The sequence below is a fragment of the Galleria mellonella genome, unplaced genomic scaffold (genome assembly GCF_026898425.1).
Source record: "Galleria mellonella isolate WM207_F2 unplaced genomic scaffold, CSIRO_AGI_GalMel_v1 utg74, whole genome shotgun sequence".
NCBI lineage: Eukaryota > Metazoa > Arthropoda > Insecta > Lepidoptera > Pyralidae > Galleria > Galleria mellonella.
Window position 1 is genome coordinate 3,438,318 of NW_026442147.1, and position 17,927 is coordinate 3,456,244.

At 32.2% G+C, this 17,927-nt stretch overlaps 1 protein-coding gene across 2 annotated transcripts in view; it reads left to right on the forward strand.

The window, feature by feature from the left end:
• Window positions 1-1,009: 1,009 nt before the first annotated feature.
• The window catches only part of LOC113516192 (runt-related transcription factor 3-like), a 46,391-nt gene continuing 29,473 nt past the window's right edge, over window positions 1,010-17,927 (forward strand). Inside the window, exons 1-3 of one of the 2 annotated variants that reach the window (XM_052901009.1) lie at window positions 1,010-1,147; window positions 15,033-15,375; window positions 16,598-16,814. In XM_052901009.1, coding sequence (XP_052756969.1) covers window positions 15,196-15,375; window positions 16,598-16,814 — 397 coding nt within the window. In that variant the 5' untranslated portion in view covers window positions 1,010-1,147; window positions 15,033-15,195. Of the gene's footprint in view, window positions 1,148-13,593; window positions 13,735-15,032; window positions 15,376-16,597; window positions 16,815-17,927 lie in introns of those variants that run through there. The other variant, XM_052901010.1, reaches the window with a different exon arrangement.

Below are 17,927 nucleotides of genomic sequence, written 5' to 3' on the forward strand. Positions count from 1 at the left end.
TTGGGTACCTCTGTCCCATTCGTGTTTCAACCGTGAAGCAGTTGTGTTTGCATAACTGTGTTTCGGTTTGAAGGGTGGAATATGGCGTGAATTTACTGGGTACAGAGGAATAGCACCTGAGTCCTCAGGAATGGCAACGCATGGGGGGTATCATGGGCGAAACAGTATACTCTATTATGTCCATGGTACTGCTCATGTCTATAGGCGACGGTTACCACTTTCCATCAGGTGGGCCGTCAGCTTGTTTGCCATTCTAAGTTGTATAAAAAAAAAAAAACATATATCAACATTTTTGGAATATCTTTTACTAAGGAACTGTAATGTAGGATTTATTAATTTTTTGAAACATATTGTATGGACGAAGGATATTTAATTGGATACCCATTTTAGTGCATACAGTAGTTTATATGTGACTCTGGAATAAACATACAGTCAGTCAGACAGACAGCATTTCTAGTCATTTATTGATTTGAATAATATCCATTATATTAATTTTTCTTAAATATCTCCCATGTACATTCAACATCTATACAATTTTATAGTAAGATATTCTATACATAAGTATATTACGAACTGCATCGTGGTATAAATAGGATTCACGATTTTTGTTTATTTATAGAATACGTGGGCTTTTGACTTGTCTTTTTTATTATATCAATTGAAACGATAAAATAAATTTCCGTATGTTTTCCTTGGACAAAGCGAAAATATCAGACTATGTGTGATGGCGTCCTCTCTGAGGCCTTTTGAACTAAGAATTTCCCATGTTTGGCGACATATGGAAGGAGCGGCATACACGTTTCGCATACTTGTCCCGCACCTAACTATCTCTTTTAATACTTATTTGTACCCTGGCACTCACACAGAGGTATCGTTTCCCCCCGTGTCGCTTCGTTGCAGCCCTTGGCTGTGTGGGTGGACTTCTTTCGGCGCGCCGCTGTGTGCGGGTGAATTTCTTTCGAGACGTAATAAGGGGACCGTTTCTTTCCCGCTAAGGTTTTAATGTCGACCACGTTTCGGTGGCGGACGCGCGCGCCTCTCGCGGTTACTCACTAAACTTTCAGTATATTTCATACATTCTAGTGCGAACTCTGTGATTTGTGGATAATGGATTTTTCAAGAAAAATTTCTTAACGAACATTTCGAGGTAACTTTATTTCGAGTTATGATGAAGTAAATAAAAGATTGACGAGTTAAAATCGGTAGCGACGATTAATCGTGTAGTGTGAGAATGTCGAAAATTAATTACCTAGTTGAAAGTTTGTTCGAGTCCGCCAAGTTGAGTTCGGGTGAGGCGGCGGTGTGGCGGAGGCGCGGCGTACACTGTGCGTTGTTTTCCTGAAAACCGCAGGCTCATTAGCCCCGGCGTACACTACGCCGCGCCGCGATCAACTTGCTGATAATCCCGCCCGCTGTACTCTGTGATAACATTGGTTAAACGTCTTGTTACGCACCGCTTTACGTTTTCGTACGGTTCGGTTAAAGGTTTTGTTTACATACATCATGAGCTATCAGATCCGACTATAGCAAATATTTATACGAGCTTTTGTAGTGATTGTCTTACGTATATAAACGTAATTATTTTTAAACATAGAGATAGTGTGAATTTTCTATATAAAAAAAATTATAATCTTATATAATTAGAAATTAGAATTATGAAGATCTGTACGTATATTATTTATTACAATACAAAATTTATTTAAAATATATTTACTATTTTTTAATTAAAAAAAATACTATATAGAAAAATATACTTTAATTATTTATTTTATGATAATGATAAATAAAACGACTAAAGTAATAAAAATAAAAAATAAGAGCCTAAGAATACTATTTAAATATACCGAAAAATATACGCAGAAACTACTCAATCGTCTTTTTAAATTGAAATAACTAAAAATTTGATACTATCTAAAAGAAATAAGAATAATCCTACATAATAACGTTGAATTGCAATTTAATCTTGGAAATGGCAGTTGTTAAAAAGTAAGCGCGAACTCCCATTAGTGAGGATGTGGCTGGCCCGAACTTTGACCTGTAATTGTCTTCCTTACACACGTGTCCCTCGGCGTTAAATGTCGCAAACGTGACCCTATAGCTATAGGAATTAATTTACTTTCATTTAAATGAAACATAAATATTAATTTTCAGCTTTTTGCGTACTACTTCGTAGACGTAAATTTTAGTAGTAGGGAAATTAATGAAATACGCAATTTCTAGATAAATATCACAATAAAACACACATCAGGTTTTTAGTTAGACCTTTAGGAATACGACTGTCTAAATCCCATTGCAATTTGGTGATGGTTTTTACTGGAACAAACATATAGACAGATAGATAGACAAAATTTTTATAAATTATTGTTATAGCTTCTATAAGATATTTTATATTATATAAATAATTTTTAAATATCTCCAATGTACAGACATGATTTAGTTACATTTTTTTTTTATGTAGATTCATATTGTTATCCTATTAGTATTATAAATGCGAAAGTTTGTAGGAATGGATGATTATTGAACACATTTGAATGAATATTGGTACACGGGTAAGGTACATCCTACTTTAGCACATAGGGTACTTTATGTATTGATTCATACGGGTAAAGCCACGGGATGCAGCTAATACTTATTAATTGGTGAAACCAAAGCTTTAACCTGTAATTGTGTTTCCTTTACACACATGCACTGTCGACGTTATATATTGCAAATAATTATTGAAATATTGAATGTAAAAATGTATTAAAAATTTGGCTTGAACTTTCATTAGTGAGGATGTGGTTGGCTCAAACTTTATCTTCTAATTGTTCTCTGAATATTAAATATTCTAAGTTTGTATAAGCGACTTCATGACATGCAAGGAAATTCGGTAACTTGCCTAGTTAATTATGTGAGCGTTGTGTGAGTGTGTGAATTATGTCCAGGACTTTATTATATCTTTACTAATATAATCAATGTGAAAGTAAGTTTGTTTGCTTTACCTCTTGCCGCTTTAATGGCTCTACCAATTGTCAAATACGGTATACAAGTACAATCTGGTATAGAGATCGACATAGGCTACTTTTCATCTCTGTCAATCAATATATCTCAACCATGCGGATGAAGTAGTGGGTTAAAACTAGTTTAGTATATAATAATTTTTTTTATTTACATCTAGAAATATATTTACCTGCATAAGTACTTAGCTGCTTTCTAATTACTATAATGCTGGGAGGCATCGATTTTATTAACGATTCTAAAGACGGAGGGGTTGCCTGTATGTGAGATAATTCCTTTGCTTATCGAGGAATGAACTAAATAAACGCCATAGCTCATCGACATCTATGGGGTACGAGCGGAGTTCGCGCCATTGTTCGGCACATTTAGATAGATACCTACATACTTGTGTGAAGTTCGAAATTTTTAAAGGAACAACATTTGATATAATTTACCTGTGAAATTGGTCGCGTGTATATACATAAGAAATATATTTTAGTAAAAAAATATATTAAGGTTTTCCCTAGAGATTACAGTATGGGGTTCTCAGTATATTAATGTTGCTTCAGGGTTAGTAACGCACACGTGATATCCCTAGTGTTGTAGGCGCCCATAGACTACAGTAACCGTTTATCATTAAACGGGCTATGTGCTCGTTTATCATCTTTGTAGTATAAAAAAAAACATATTAAGAAAATTAACTATAATAGATTGTACTTAAGTACATTAGAACAACACAAATTGTGATTTTTTTATGTAATTGTTATGATAAAGTGACAGTTCACCTGATGGAACGTAGTAACTGTCATCTGTAGACGTGAATAACACCATGGACATAATAGAATACTGTGTTAAATTGTATTACACTAATCGCGAGTTCGTCCGCGTGATTGGAATATGTTTACTGACTGGGATTAATATATATATATATATATATATATATATATATATATATATATATATATATATATATATATATATATATATATATATATATATATATATATATATATATATATATATATATATATATATATATATATATATATATAACTACATAGAAAATACTATATAAATATTGTCATCAAGGGTGGATTTATCTCTGAAATAAATTTCTTACAGTCAACCCAATACATTCACACATACAAGTATCCTTTTCCATCTCATTTTGTACATGTCTAGACTACTAATACTTACTAAGTCTAGAATGCTGAAGTTTATTTATTTTTTATTGACCACAATACAAAAAAATTCTGGTACAAAAGGCGGACTTAATACAATATAGCATTCTCTCCCAGTCAACCTCTGGTGAAACAGAAATGTAATAATGTGGTGAAAAAAATGAAAATTGTTGCAGATAAACAATTATAAGTACATATCGATATTGACTTACATCACAACACATATAATGGATAACTTTAATTTTTAATGTTTATTTTATAATGTAAGTGTATAATGACTATTTTTTAATGTCCAATTTTAAATAATTACAAAATTGTCCTTCCTGACTGGTTGTCAATGCACAGCTTAAAATATTAAGCCTAGAAAGCTGAAATTTGGAACATTATTTTATAACGTAGGCATTCGCTTAGAAAAAATATCTGAAAATTTTAACGTAAAGGAAAAACGACACCACATATACAAAACCGAAGGTAGCAGCTAGTTTTAAATAAAGATATTTTCATTTTTGAAATAAATAATAAAACAGTGTCTATTAAGCAAAAACACGAGGTGGCAGCACTGTGGGCGGTTGTAAATGTAAAACGAATTAAATATTTAGACGGAGCGTGCGTGTTATTAGCTGATTTAAGCGCCATAATGATTATACATTATTCAAGATTAACTCAAAATACGCGGGGAAACTCAATCTCAAGTAAGGAAGGATTTCTCATTTTTTAATTACGGTATTGTTGGTTGCTCTTACCTTTTACGGTGTCATGTCATATATGTATGAAATTGGTATCCTATTTTGATATCGATACTTTAATAATAATATAATAATAATAAAGTTTATTCTCTTCACAATACCAGTTGTACATATATTATATTGTAATACATTTACTTTTGGAGGTTACATAAGTTAATATATTGTGAAGAACTGGTGTCTGAAATAGAATAAACCTGTGTTACAGATCACTTTGAATTAATCACCAATAGTTTATCTTAAAACTGAAAATAATATATAATATCTGTGCGTATAGGTACTTAAATGCTGTGATTGGAGAACAATAAAACGAACATCACCTATAATTATGTATATATTAAAACGAATAGAAAAAAGTATCAAAAAATACACATATAAAAAGAACATAAAGGAATATAGGAAATTTTACAGTTACTCTTTATATTATATATATATATATATATATATATATATATATATATATATATATATATATATATATATATATATATATATATATATATATATATATATAATATACATATACGTTTATCAAAAGGTAGATCCAAAATATCCTTCGATATCTTATTATAATATTTAATGTCCATTCCCATAAAAGAACTATTAACTTTTTCTAAACGGTATTTCGGAACAGCAAGTTTGTATTTGTATCCAGTATTAAGATTATTGAGATTGCTGTTTTAAGAAACACTTGAAGATATATTGAGAAGCTACGGTGAGAATATTTTCATTCTATTACGTACCACATTCACAACAAATGCATGTAATTTAATTTCCATATCAAAAATGCCACTTTATCAAGTTGTCAGCGACACACATCTTTACCTGTGTCACAAATAAGTAGTTAAATAAATTTTATTTATTCAACTAATTAAATTGTATTTTATAAACGTAATACATGTTTTTTGAGTGGTGCAATAAAGTGTTAATAAATAAATAAGAGAAAATAGTTATATATTTATTATAGTTATTTTTATTACGTAAGTGGGATAAAAATTAGCCTATATCTTTCTTCATCCCACATAATACATGTATATTAAATTTTATAGTGATTGGTTAAGTTGTTATAAGGTAACACTCTTACAAACTCACATTTATAATTTTATTAAGGATACATAGTTTATATTTAAATACATATGTCTATACGACGTTAGAAATAAAATTAATAGATAGGTAAAAGTGCTCTCTGGGTAATGACTCTTCTTGAAAGAGATCTTATCATTATAATATAAGCCTTCTACACTGGCCAGACGGTTTGGTATAGGGATTAATAATAACTCGAGTATAAACATTTTTGCACTGCTGTATATATCTGGATGTAGTTATTCTTTTTTTAAAAAAGTGATTAAAAAAAGTGATACAAATAATCATCATTGATTGATTTTGCTTAAATGCATTATAGGTACAAATAGTGTTATTTCATCAAATATTCTGTAGGTAAGATTTCTCTAAAGCTATAGTCAGAGGGCTCTGGTGTAGACTTTTAATAAATGACGTCACATCCCAACGACGCATTCCACGCCATTCTTATTTAACTGTTTGATTGTGCCCGATGTTGTTTATTGTCACCAATATTGCGAAGGGACGACCCTCTGTATTGTACATTTTACAAAATATATTCGTTTCGTCTAGTTTTTTTAAACTGATTAAATTTTTGGATAGATTTATATTAATTGTTTGTTTGGACGAATAATATAATAATATAAGGCTAAACAAAGAATTCGTTTCAATTAACAAAAATCCAGCATAAAATTCAACAATAATAATAAAAATTGGCCAAGTGCGAGTCGGATCCACACACTGAGAGTCCCGTACAAATTATAATTTAAAAACTGTTTTATAAGAAAAAGATTTTTTGTGATGTAACTATAAATTTACAGTTTTCGGATTTATCCTTTTAATTGTGCTGTACGACGTTGATTTTTGCCAAACTTCGGATCAGGATTCTATTGATACGTATATACATAAACCATTATGATCAATTGTTAGTTAATCCATTACGATGAACCTTCTGACCAAATATGTGCCATTAGCATTTAACCTTCGTTCTACAAAATGCTGACTAGTTAAGTGTTACGTGATAGATAATGGCTCTGACTGCCCATTTAGGTATAAATTTTATTCAGTTTCAAGCATATTCAAGCATATAATTACAGGCTTCACCTTCTTGCAAAGTTAATTTCGGATAGTGTTTTTATAAAGCTTGTAATATCAAACGAGCTGATAGTGTATCCAATCGTAATCTTTCCCAAAGAGAAGAAAGTTATGGTTTGCAGTAATTTTATAAACATTTCTCACCAATCAAATCGAAATAAAGCCTTACAAGCATATCTGGTTAGTGACAGAGTAGTATCTATGCTAATATGTCACTATTTTTTTTTATACAACTTAGAATGGCAAACAAGCTGACGGCCCACCTGATGGAAAGTGGTAACCGTCGCTTATGGACATGAGCAGTACCATGGATATAACAGAGTATACTGTTTCGCCCATAATACCCCCATGCGTTGCCATTCCTGGGGACTCAGGTGTTATTCTCTGTACCCAGTAAATTCACGCCATATCCCACCCTTCAAACCGAAACACAACCATGCAAACACAACTGCTTCACGGTTGAAACACGAATGGGACAGAGGTACCCAAGCAATCGTCTTTTGTACAAAGTCTCCCTCTGGTAAATATACTACTGGTATACTCTGGTAAATATACTGGTATACTAATCATATCACTATAAATATAAGTACTTTATATAGACGCATCGAAACTTATGACCGTTGTTAGGTGTCCTAAAAATAAGCTCATTACACTGAACACTCTGTAAATAGATATCTCTTTAATATTTTATGCGAGTGCGCTTGTTTTCCACGACGTTTTACTTGTTAGTACTGAGCCTAAAGGGATGGGCAATATGTGGAGTGCAGGCCACTTATATTGTCTATTAAGTTCAAAATTGACAAATTTGTTTTTTTTTCGTTTCATTCGTTTTTGCTCCTCTTCACAGCCCTAGTTTTCTAAGTTTTCTTGAATATTTCCATATCTTATATATTTCCAATTTCCATTGCTAGTTCTTTGTCGCTTACATATTTTTTCTAAATATCAGATTTTAGTGCTATTAGTACATGATTGCTACATGACTTCAAAGCGTATCTTCTAGGTTCTGTCTCCGCGATGTACGTAAAGCGACTGCGAAATCAGTTCGAATCTCGTCTTAGACCGAATTTGAATATCAGCCACGTAGGGTTCGGACACGGTCGGATATTACATTTGCTAACCCATTTGTATCCGTCGCTGGTCGTACGATCATTATCCGTGTCCGTCTCTGGGGACCGCCCTCAGGAATTTGTGTCCCTTGTGTCGCCTCGCTATTGATTCCTTTCGCGTTCGCTTTAAAATTGGACTGATAATGGACGACGGATCTTGGAACTTTAGGTCTGCAGCAGATGTGACCTGGGGAATTGCATTGCCAAAACTATATCGGTATATAATTCTGTTCAAAGTTAATGTGTATAGTCTCACAAAGTATTTGTACTTTTTCTAAATTATATATTATATATTATTATATATTATATTATATTACGAATACTTTTAAGGAAGTCACTTGTTCTACTTATAATTCTACCAACAGGCGAATATAATATACTCATAAGTCTATATTTTAGTTTGAAGAGTGCAATATCAGTGAAAATATTGGGTATGGAAAAATAAGATTGACAATTCATGAGAGTATCATCAGTGGTCATTAAAACAAAGTTATGATAATAATGACCAATAGCGATTTTGTTAGTTATTTGAATTAAATTATTTTGTTTAATTCTGCTACCATTAGTATGTGTGTGACTGTAAATACTCGAAGATCGACTGTCACTATACTATCAGAAGTTTCCATGTGAGCCATCAATCACCGACTGCTATTTTTTTTATACATTTTTTGCGCCAAATGTTTTACCTCTAAATGAAGCATCTTCAGGCAAATTATTATATCACTACTCGGAGCCTAGTGTGAAACGTTCGGTGCTCAAACCGCGAATTACATTTTTTATCATGTATATTTTCTTTCGTCAGGTGTACTCCAAGTTTGTCATTTTAAGTTATTGTATGGAAACAAATACCAATATTTATTATTTTCCATCATGGTATAAAATAAAAACGTAAAATCTATCGACCCGTAAAGATTTCATTAAAAATATCGTCCAAATGTGAACGGTAGCGAGTCAGAAATGGTGGGTGTAATGTAACTTTACCCTATTTGCTTGGCTCCTTTGTGGAAGGGTGCAGGCTCGGGTAACGAGCGTTACCCACTTGTAGGCACCCCTACACGACCGTACATGTTTTATTATTTACGACCTTTGCCCTTTATGTATGTTTTTAAGCTAAGATTTTATTGCTATCGTATTCATGAGATAAATCCGTTGCAATCTCCGAATGAGTGTTGTTAACTTGTCTAATTGCGCCTACATTATTTATATCAGATAAAAATAGGTATTTACTAACTAAAATAATATATTTATGTAGATATGTGTTACTTAGGTGTTAGCGGTAAATATAATTAAAAATAAGAGAGTTTTAGTATCAAACATCATAATTGCAATGATTTCAGGTATGACAACGTGTGAGGGATACCATGGACATGGCAATATATTTTACTGTTTATGACTATAGGCGACGGTTTTTTCTAATGGGTAAAAATAAAATTAAGACCCCGCCTGTGAACCAGTGAATGGTGGAATGGCCCATCGTGACGAATTCATGAATTGTTTACTATGATTTCTAATCATGTTTTCTAGTTTTTAGGGGAAACCACGTGAGGTCGATTTGACAAGGTATATTGCTAACAACTGGGCTGTTAGATCCCATTACTAACCCTTTCCCCCTTCAAGCGACGGTTACCATTCACCATCACGTTGGTCGTCAGACTGTTTGCCATTCTAAGTAGCGTAAAAAATTGTGAGTAGGTATCATTGATAGGGTTACGATTTTCCAATATAATATTTTTATATAATATTATTAATTATCATTATTGGTATAATAAAAAGTTATACAGGTAGAACTAAACATAATTTCCCAAAGAAACTTGTGTTTGATATGGAAATGACAGTTTTTTACAAAGTAATGATATAAAAATTAATGCTAAGACACATTTAGTTTTTGAGCTATTCAATAGTTTTGTATACCTCTGAAAATGTATCATAAAAAATTCTACAATGCTTTACTCCCCCTTTGTATGAGCATTAGGGGCTCGAATTTGTAAACGTACAAAAACATGTGCAATTGTGCATTGTCCAAACTGAATTTTATAGTCTTATAGAGGTTTGCAAATTTTTTCGGTTTATTTATTGTCGAAATTGATATACAACATTTAAGATACTATTATTAACAGTAATCTGTTCGATAAGTAAAATTGACCATAATTAAAACAAATGAAAACTACAGACCTTATGTGACAAAGTCACTTAGTTATCGTGTTAGTGCTGAGTAATTTTTAATGGACTTTCTAATGGATGATAATAGGATGGTAATCTCACCTGCGTTATTGGTATTCACTGACGCACTGGCATTAGTGAGTGATAATAGGTGAGAATGAAACAGGTCAAGCCCCATTGTGATAAATACATGAAGAACCACGATGGCTTAGAGGGACCGCTTGGAGGTCGTCCTGTCTATGTATATAGTTAGTAATGGGGTTATTAGTCTCCATTTGTAACCATCACTTTCATTCTCAGTTTTGCATAGTTAGCGATTAGAGTGCGGACAATAAAGTTTTATGTATCAAAACCGATAGATTGTTATAACAAAATTTATTATAAAAAATAAAATGTTATTAACCACATTTTATATTTTAGACTTCCTTTTGTTTAGACTTGCATGATTTACGCTTTATTGTAATACGATGTTTAAATGTACATTTAACACTTGTTTATTAAACAAGTGTTAAATGTACATTTTAACTTTTATATAGCAAGAGCGTAAAGATTCAAGGCAGACATCATCGGTACAACAATAGTGCTATACGGATCTCTAAAATTTTTATTTTTTTATCAACTAACATGCCGACATCTCTTTCATGAGTGAAATCAAAGTGAACACGTTGCCAGTAAAGGGTATGTCGGAATATTGAAGTCACCCCTTGCCGAATTAACTTAACATCCCAATCGACATATCGTTTCGTACAACGGTTTGTTTACGGTTCAGTCCCCACAAGTTCAAGTTATCCTAAGTGCACATATTATAGGGGATAAGATATCAAGTTATTGGAAAATACTACTTCCTTATTCCTTTTACTTTCTTATGAAAGGAAATATTTTTTAAGTATATGGTACCTATAATTTTTTACTCATATATTAACTAAACTAGTTTTTAACCGCGAATTTGACAGCATTATCGGATTACGTTGACTGACCAGGATAAAAGTAGCCTATGCCGTTTTTCGTACTAAATACTAAGTATTAAATCTTTTAATGTGTCCAATATAAATTATGTACAATAAAAATTTTACAATACAATACAATATTATGCGTATACGAAAATTCTAAATAAAAAGTCGAGTTGTCAAGATGTTAAAAAGAAACAATAAACTCACTTTTATATTTATAATACCAGCTTTATCCTTCAGCTTCGTCTGCGTGAATTAGTATATTAAATAAAATATGTGCTAAGTCAGTATATAATGTATCCATGTACCTTATTTCATTTAAATACCGTTCAATAGTTTTTACGTGAAAGACTAATGAATGTCTATCTAATTAAATAGCCTCATAAACTTTTGCATTCTTAATATTAATAGGTTTATTCTGTGTCTTACCTTGTTAATGTTGCTACATAATATTGTTACATAATGATAATGTAGGTACAATAGATAATAGCGCTCAAATCTTTCATCTTCAATAATAGTTTTATACATTTGGTCTAATTAATCAGATTTTATCTTTACTTATTATCTCCAATCTAATAGGTACTAATATCACATCAGGATAAGCCGAGACCACAACAGGATTATTATTTATTATATTTATTGAACTTTAACACAGGTATTCACTTATTCATAAAAACGTTAAACCTTTTATAAACCTATTTTAGATATTGAACTGTTTTGTCCCTTTTTTGTGGTAAATTCCCAATTTGAAAGTGAGTGTAAGCGTTAAAATAGATTTGTAGGTTTTAATTGTTATTAATAAAGGGTTTAGTGTGAAAGGAGGATTTAATTACTATATGATGTTATTTATTAATCAAATTTATATATAATTACTAGCTGACTCGGTAAACGTTGTTTTACCATATACGTTGTTTCGAGAACTATACATGAAAATTTATCCTACTACAATTATTCGATTGCCATCTTGCAACCTTTTTGCGGAATATAAAAATCGCGCTTAAAAAACAGAGGTTAATCGTAAAAGGGTGAAAATTTGAAGTTGTATGTATTTTTCAATGCTAAATCATATTTAAATAAAAATAAAATATTTTGTCAAAAAAATAAAAAAAAATTTTTTAGGGGTGGGTCACCCTTTGGTTGAGGGGTACAAAAAATAGATGTTGGCCGATTCTCAGACCTATCGAATATTCACACAAAATTTCATAAAAATCTGTGAAGTCGTTTCGGAGGAGTTTGTTAACAAACACCGTGACACGAGAATTTTATATATAAGATTTGTATTATTTTTTGATACCAGCTATTAAACATATAATTCGTGACCCAAGACAAAGTGTCTTCCTTTATATGTAGTGTATATTGTCACTGTCAAAGCGGAGATCAAAGAGGGCGCCAGTCGCAGTCGACTGACAAACGAGCCGCGGTGGTTAACCAACCGTGCTTGGCAACAGGGGTGACGCACTTCTTACTTTTACTTCGTCGAACTATTATTTTATTTGTACTTTAACTTATGAAAAAAAGGCTTCCAAAGTTGTCATCACAATGCAAAATTTATAAAGACTAAAATAAATTGTTAAATATTTTTTCATTTCTATTTAATTCTTTATTAGCTTTTTAATTTTTTTTTACATATTTTTTAAATATTTTATATAAGTATTTTTTAATGTTTTAAATATTTTATTTTAATTTAAAATAACTATCGTAAATATGTATTAGGCGTTAGTGAAGTCGAATGTAAAAAATAAATATATATAAATAAAGTCCAAAATGCATTCGAATATTTCGGAATCATAACAAACAGTCGTTAAATGATTTTTATTTTAGTGCAGGTTTTTACTCTTTATCAACCAACTCCTAAAAGGATAAGTTTCTAAACTTGACTTGATTTTTGTGTGTAATATGTTGATGATATTTTTCTAGTATTTGCGTATTAGATTCCTGCTAATTTTGTACTATATATAGAAAAAGATTTCTTTTAACTAAAATCTTATAGAGTTTTTCTCTTCTCTTAAACGAATGAAATCATTAATTACCATTATCTTTATTAAAATTATCGTTATCTTTTTTTGTTTTTAAATGTAAACTGATATTATAAAGAGGAAAATTTTCATTTTTTGTATATTTGTTTTTAATGGATAATCTCAAAAACCACTAAATTTGTTTTAAAAATTCTTTCACATATACAGCAACATTACACTGGTAAACACTGTTTTTGTCACACGAACTTTATGATGATTTTTATTTGTTTTGATATACCCTCATTAAAAAAAAAAAAAAAAACTATTATTTTGTTTCAGTCACATCTAGTTTTTTTTTGTGACAGCTATATATTCTTTTCTGACCTCATTTACGTTTTTGTTTGAATAATTTTAATTTAGGCGATTGTATAATAATTGCATTTAACGAAATTACGTTTGTTACATTGTAAATATGCCGCGAAAGTGTTCTAATAACCCGGACAGTTTTTGTAATGTGTGTGGAGAATTAACTTTTACATCTCAAATTTACAAATTGACTATTTTCGTTTATTAAATACAATAAATATATTTGGAAAATTTGTGAAGATTTTAAAGTCATTGCTCTTTTGGTTGAGTTATAGCTTGGTTACATAAAATATTGCTGTTTAATTTGTGAATGGGACAACAGAGACAGAAAAAGTCACTACACAAGGAAAGTATGGCCCAAGCGTGGATCACTTACCAGGGCAGAAGATTGTTAAAAATGATCCTTTAGTAAACCCTGACGACATACTTTTAACACCATTGCATATATAGCTCGGCCTAATATTTTCTTTTTGTAAAAGCTGTGCCTAAAAATGGCAGTGGATTTTTATACCTGAAAGAGAAATTTCCCAAACGCAGCGAGGTAAAAATTAAAGAGGGAATATTTCTTGGTCCACAAATACGGGAACTAATGAAGGATAAAAACTTTAAAGGAAAGCTGAATGATCTGGAAAAAGTCGCCTGGAAATGTTTTGTGAATGTAGTCCAAAATTTCCTAGGAAACCATAAAGCGAAAGATAACAAAGGCTTAATCAATGAGCTTATAATTTCATACAAAGCTTTGGGAAGTAATATGTCTTTAAAATATATATCCTGCACTCTCATCTGGATTTCTTCCCCGAGAATTTGGGTGCTGTGCGTGACGAACAAGGCGAAAGATTTCTTCAGGACATTTCCTTAATAGAAAAGTGCTATCAAGGGAAAAGGAGTCCAGGAATGCTAGCAGATTACTGTTGGAGACTTAAAAGGGACCTACCAGAAGCCAAACATTCACGAAAATCATAGCTATTTATTGTACATTAAGGAATATTTAAATTAAGTGTTTTTTGATTTTATGTGTTTATGTGATTTTTGTTCTTTTTATAAAATATATGTCTTGATATCACAAAGAAACCTGATGTGTCAATTTTTTCTATTGTTATTGTTTGGTGGTCATAGTATATTTAAAATTTGGTATAAGTTTTCGTGTGACAAAAAAAAATTAAATTTTGTTGACCAGTGTTATGAGAGAAACACAATATATAAATATAAAAATGAAACAAAGAAATAAACAATAAAGAGAGCTTTATTGACAACCACATAAACTTTACATAAAAACACACATAAAAAGACAATAATCTTAATTTGTAAGAGTATGCTATATTTTATTTTATAAAAAAAACATAGGATTCGATTTCGATTCGCGCCACTAGTCAAATGTAATGCGTTTTTATCTTTACGTAATTTTTTTAATTTATACCTATAATAACTATTTTATTTTCAGGATCTGAATTGAAAATGTCATCACAATTGGAATCAAGATCGACAAAGTTACAAACATGTAATAAGTTCGATACGAGTTGTTATCTCGTAGTAAAAGTTATGTGACGGTGCTAACATCTATTGAAACTGTAACGGTTAAATGATAAACTGTGTAGACTTGGACGATGCACTTGTCGAGTGAAGTGAGTTCGACGACTAACGGGCTAGGTCATGAGGCACCGTCGTCGAGCTATAGCGGTCTGCCAAGTCAGCCACTCACGGCTGAGCTGCTGGCTGAGAGAACCCTGGAAGGGTTACTAGCTGATCATCCTGGGGAGTTAGTTAAGACTGGAAGTCCACATGTTGTGAGTATAATCCAGTTGTTTTTTATAATACATTTATGTTATGTCTTGTGTTTTCGTGTTTGTTATTACTATAAAATAAATAAATTAGTTTTATTCAGTATTTTTTTTTTCATATGCTTAACTTGTTTATTTATATTATAATACACCATTTATAAAGAAATATAGTAAATTATAATGTTAAGTGATGCAAAAGACAAAATATATAAATATTTAAAGTATAATGTACTTTTATTTTCAACAATGTAGGTAGTGGGAGAAAAAATAATATAAATAAATTTCATAATTTTTCTGTCCATTTATCTGTGGTTATAAAGCTTAAACGAATAAACAGATTTTAAAATATATTTTATTAATTTAAATAAATTTTATTTTTCAATAGGTTTGTAGATAGATTTAAAATTGTAGAACTTTACCGCAAAAAAGACGCCGTTTGTCGTATCTCCTCACTTTCAGGGCACTTCCCTTGATAAAAAGTCGAGTCTAGGAATTCTGGGCGTTGATATATCTTGCGACGTCCAGTTTTGCGGTCATCTGGAGGAGAAGGCTAAGATAGCTTCCAAGAAGTTAGGAGTGCTCAATAGGGTGAGACGATATTTCATGCCAGAACACCGCCTGAAATTATATAAAGCCCAAGTCAGGCCGCATATGGAATACTGTTCTCACCTGTGGGCAGGAGCGCCACAGTACCAACTCCTTCCGTTAGACCGCATTCAAAGTCGGGCGGCTCGAATTATCGATAGTCAACGCCTTACTGTCCGACTTGATCCACTGAAGCTGCGCAGAGATGTTGCATCTCTGTGCATCTTCTACCGAATTTATCATGGGGAGTGTTCTGAGGAATTGTTCGGATTGATACCTGCTGCTGATTTTCACCACCGTACAACCCGCCACAAACTAAAGTTTCATCCCAATCATCTGGACGTGTGGCGGTCTTCCACCGTGCGTTTTTCAAGGCACTTTCTTCCACGCACAACCATTCTTTGGAATCAACTTCCAGCAGCAGTATTTCCGAACCGATACGACAACATAACCTTCAAGAAAAGAGTATATTCCTTTTTAAAAGGCCGGCAGCACACCTGCAATGCCGCTGGTGTTGTGGGTGATCATGGGCGGCGGTAGTCACTTACCATCAGGTGAGCCGCATGCTCGTTTGCCCCCTGTGTTGTAATAAAAAAAAAAAAAAAAACTTTTTACAGTTGAGTATAAACTACTTTATTTTTAGGTTTGCACAGTACTCCCACCACACTGGCGTTCGAATAAAACGTTGCCTGTGGCATTCAAAGTGGTGGCACTGGGTGACGTTGGGGACGGCACGCTAGTCACAGTCAGAGCTGGCAATGATGAGAATTGTTCCGCGGAATTAAGAAATTGCACAGCGGTCATGAAAAACCAAGTGGCAAAGTTCAATGATTTGAGGTTCGTCGGTAGAAGCGGAAGAGGTGAGTGAATCGTGAAGTTTTAAAAATAAAATTTCAGACTACCCCAATATTCTAATGAACGTCGATAGCCGATTATATATGACGATTCGTCAATATATCATTTTGCTACTACTGGTCACACTGTCTGGAAGATTGCTCATTACGCCAACGTAATGCCAAACTAAAATGGCACTAGTCTTAGACTTTCGCGTTGTTTTATGTATTTTATTTACAATTTTAAAATAATGGAATGAACACGATTACTAGGTTTTTTTTAATGGATGAATAATAGAATGGTAACCCCGCCTGCGCTATCGGTATACGCTGGCGGGGCACCAGTGAGGGGGTGATAGGTGAATAATGAAAAAAGGCAGGTCAGTCAGCCCATCGTGACGAATACACATGGAACTCAGCACGATGGTTTCTAGGGGGAACCGCGTGGTGGTCGATCTGACAGGGTATATTGCTAGCAATGGGACTGGTAGCCCGCATTACTAACGATCCCTTCCCTCCCGATTACTAGGTTATATACCTATAGATTATCTAGAAGTGGCGACTGATGTAGTGAAGTTACACCTTTGCTTAAAGAAAGTTACATCTTTGCTTAAAAAGTGGCATTTTTGAGCAAAGGCGTGACGCGTGCGAGTTATAATATCACAAACATATAACGATATGGCATACAACTAAAGCACTAGTTTAGCACTTTTATAATTTTGTTGACTTTAAATAATGATAACTTTTGATTTTTTTTTTTATAGTAAAAATTACTTACATTTGCAAATTAATAAAATATCTTATATACGTATATCTGCCTGTAAAATATTAAATTACAGTGTAGTTATATTTTAGGGTAAGAGAAACAAGAGCATAATATTCGATGGTAAGCTACTTAAAGATTTATTGCATAGATTTTGTATATTTGGGCCTCAACAGATCAATTACCTCCATTGACTTAATATTCTAACAAAGAGAAGACCTGTTAAAATATTCAGAAGGCAAGGCGAGTGGGGCTTTGTTTTTGAGAGCTCACTCAAGGGAGAGGGGGATTTTTTATGGGCCCTATCTCTACATTATCGTAAACATTCATATATGCTTCCAGTATTATATATACGAATTTATGAAATTTTAAACAAA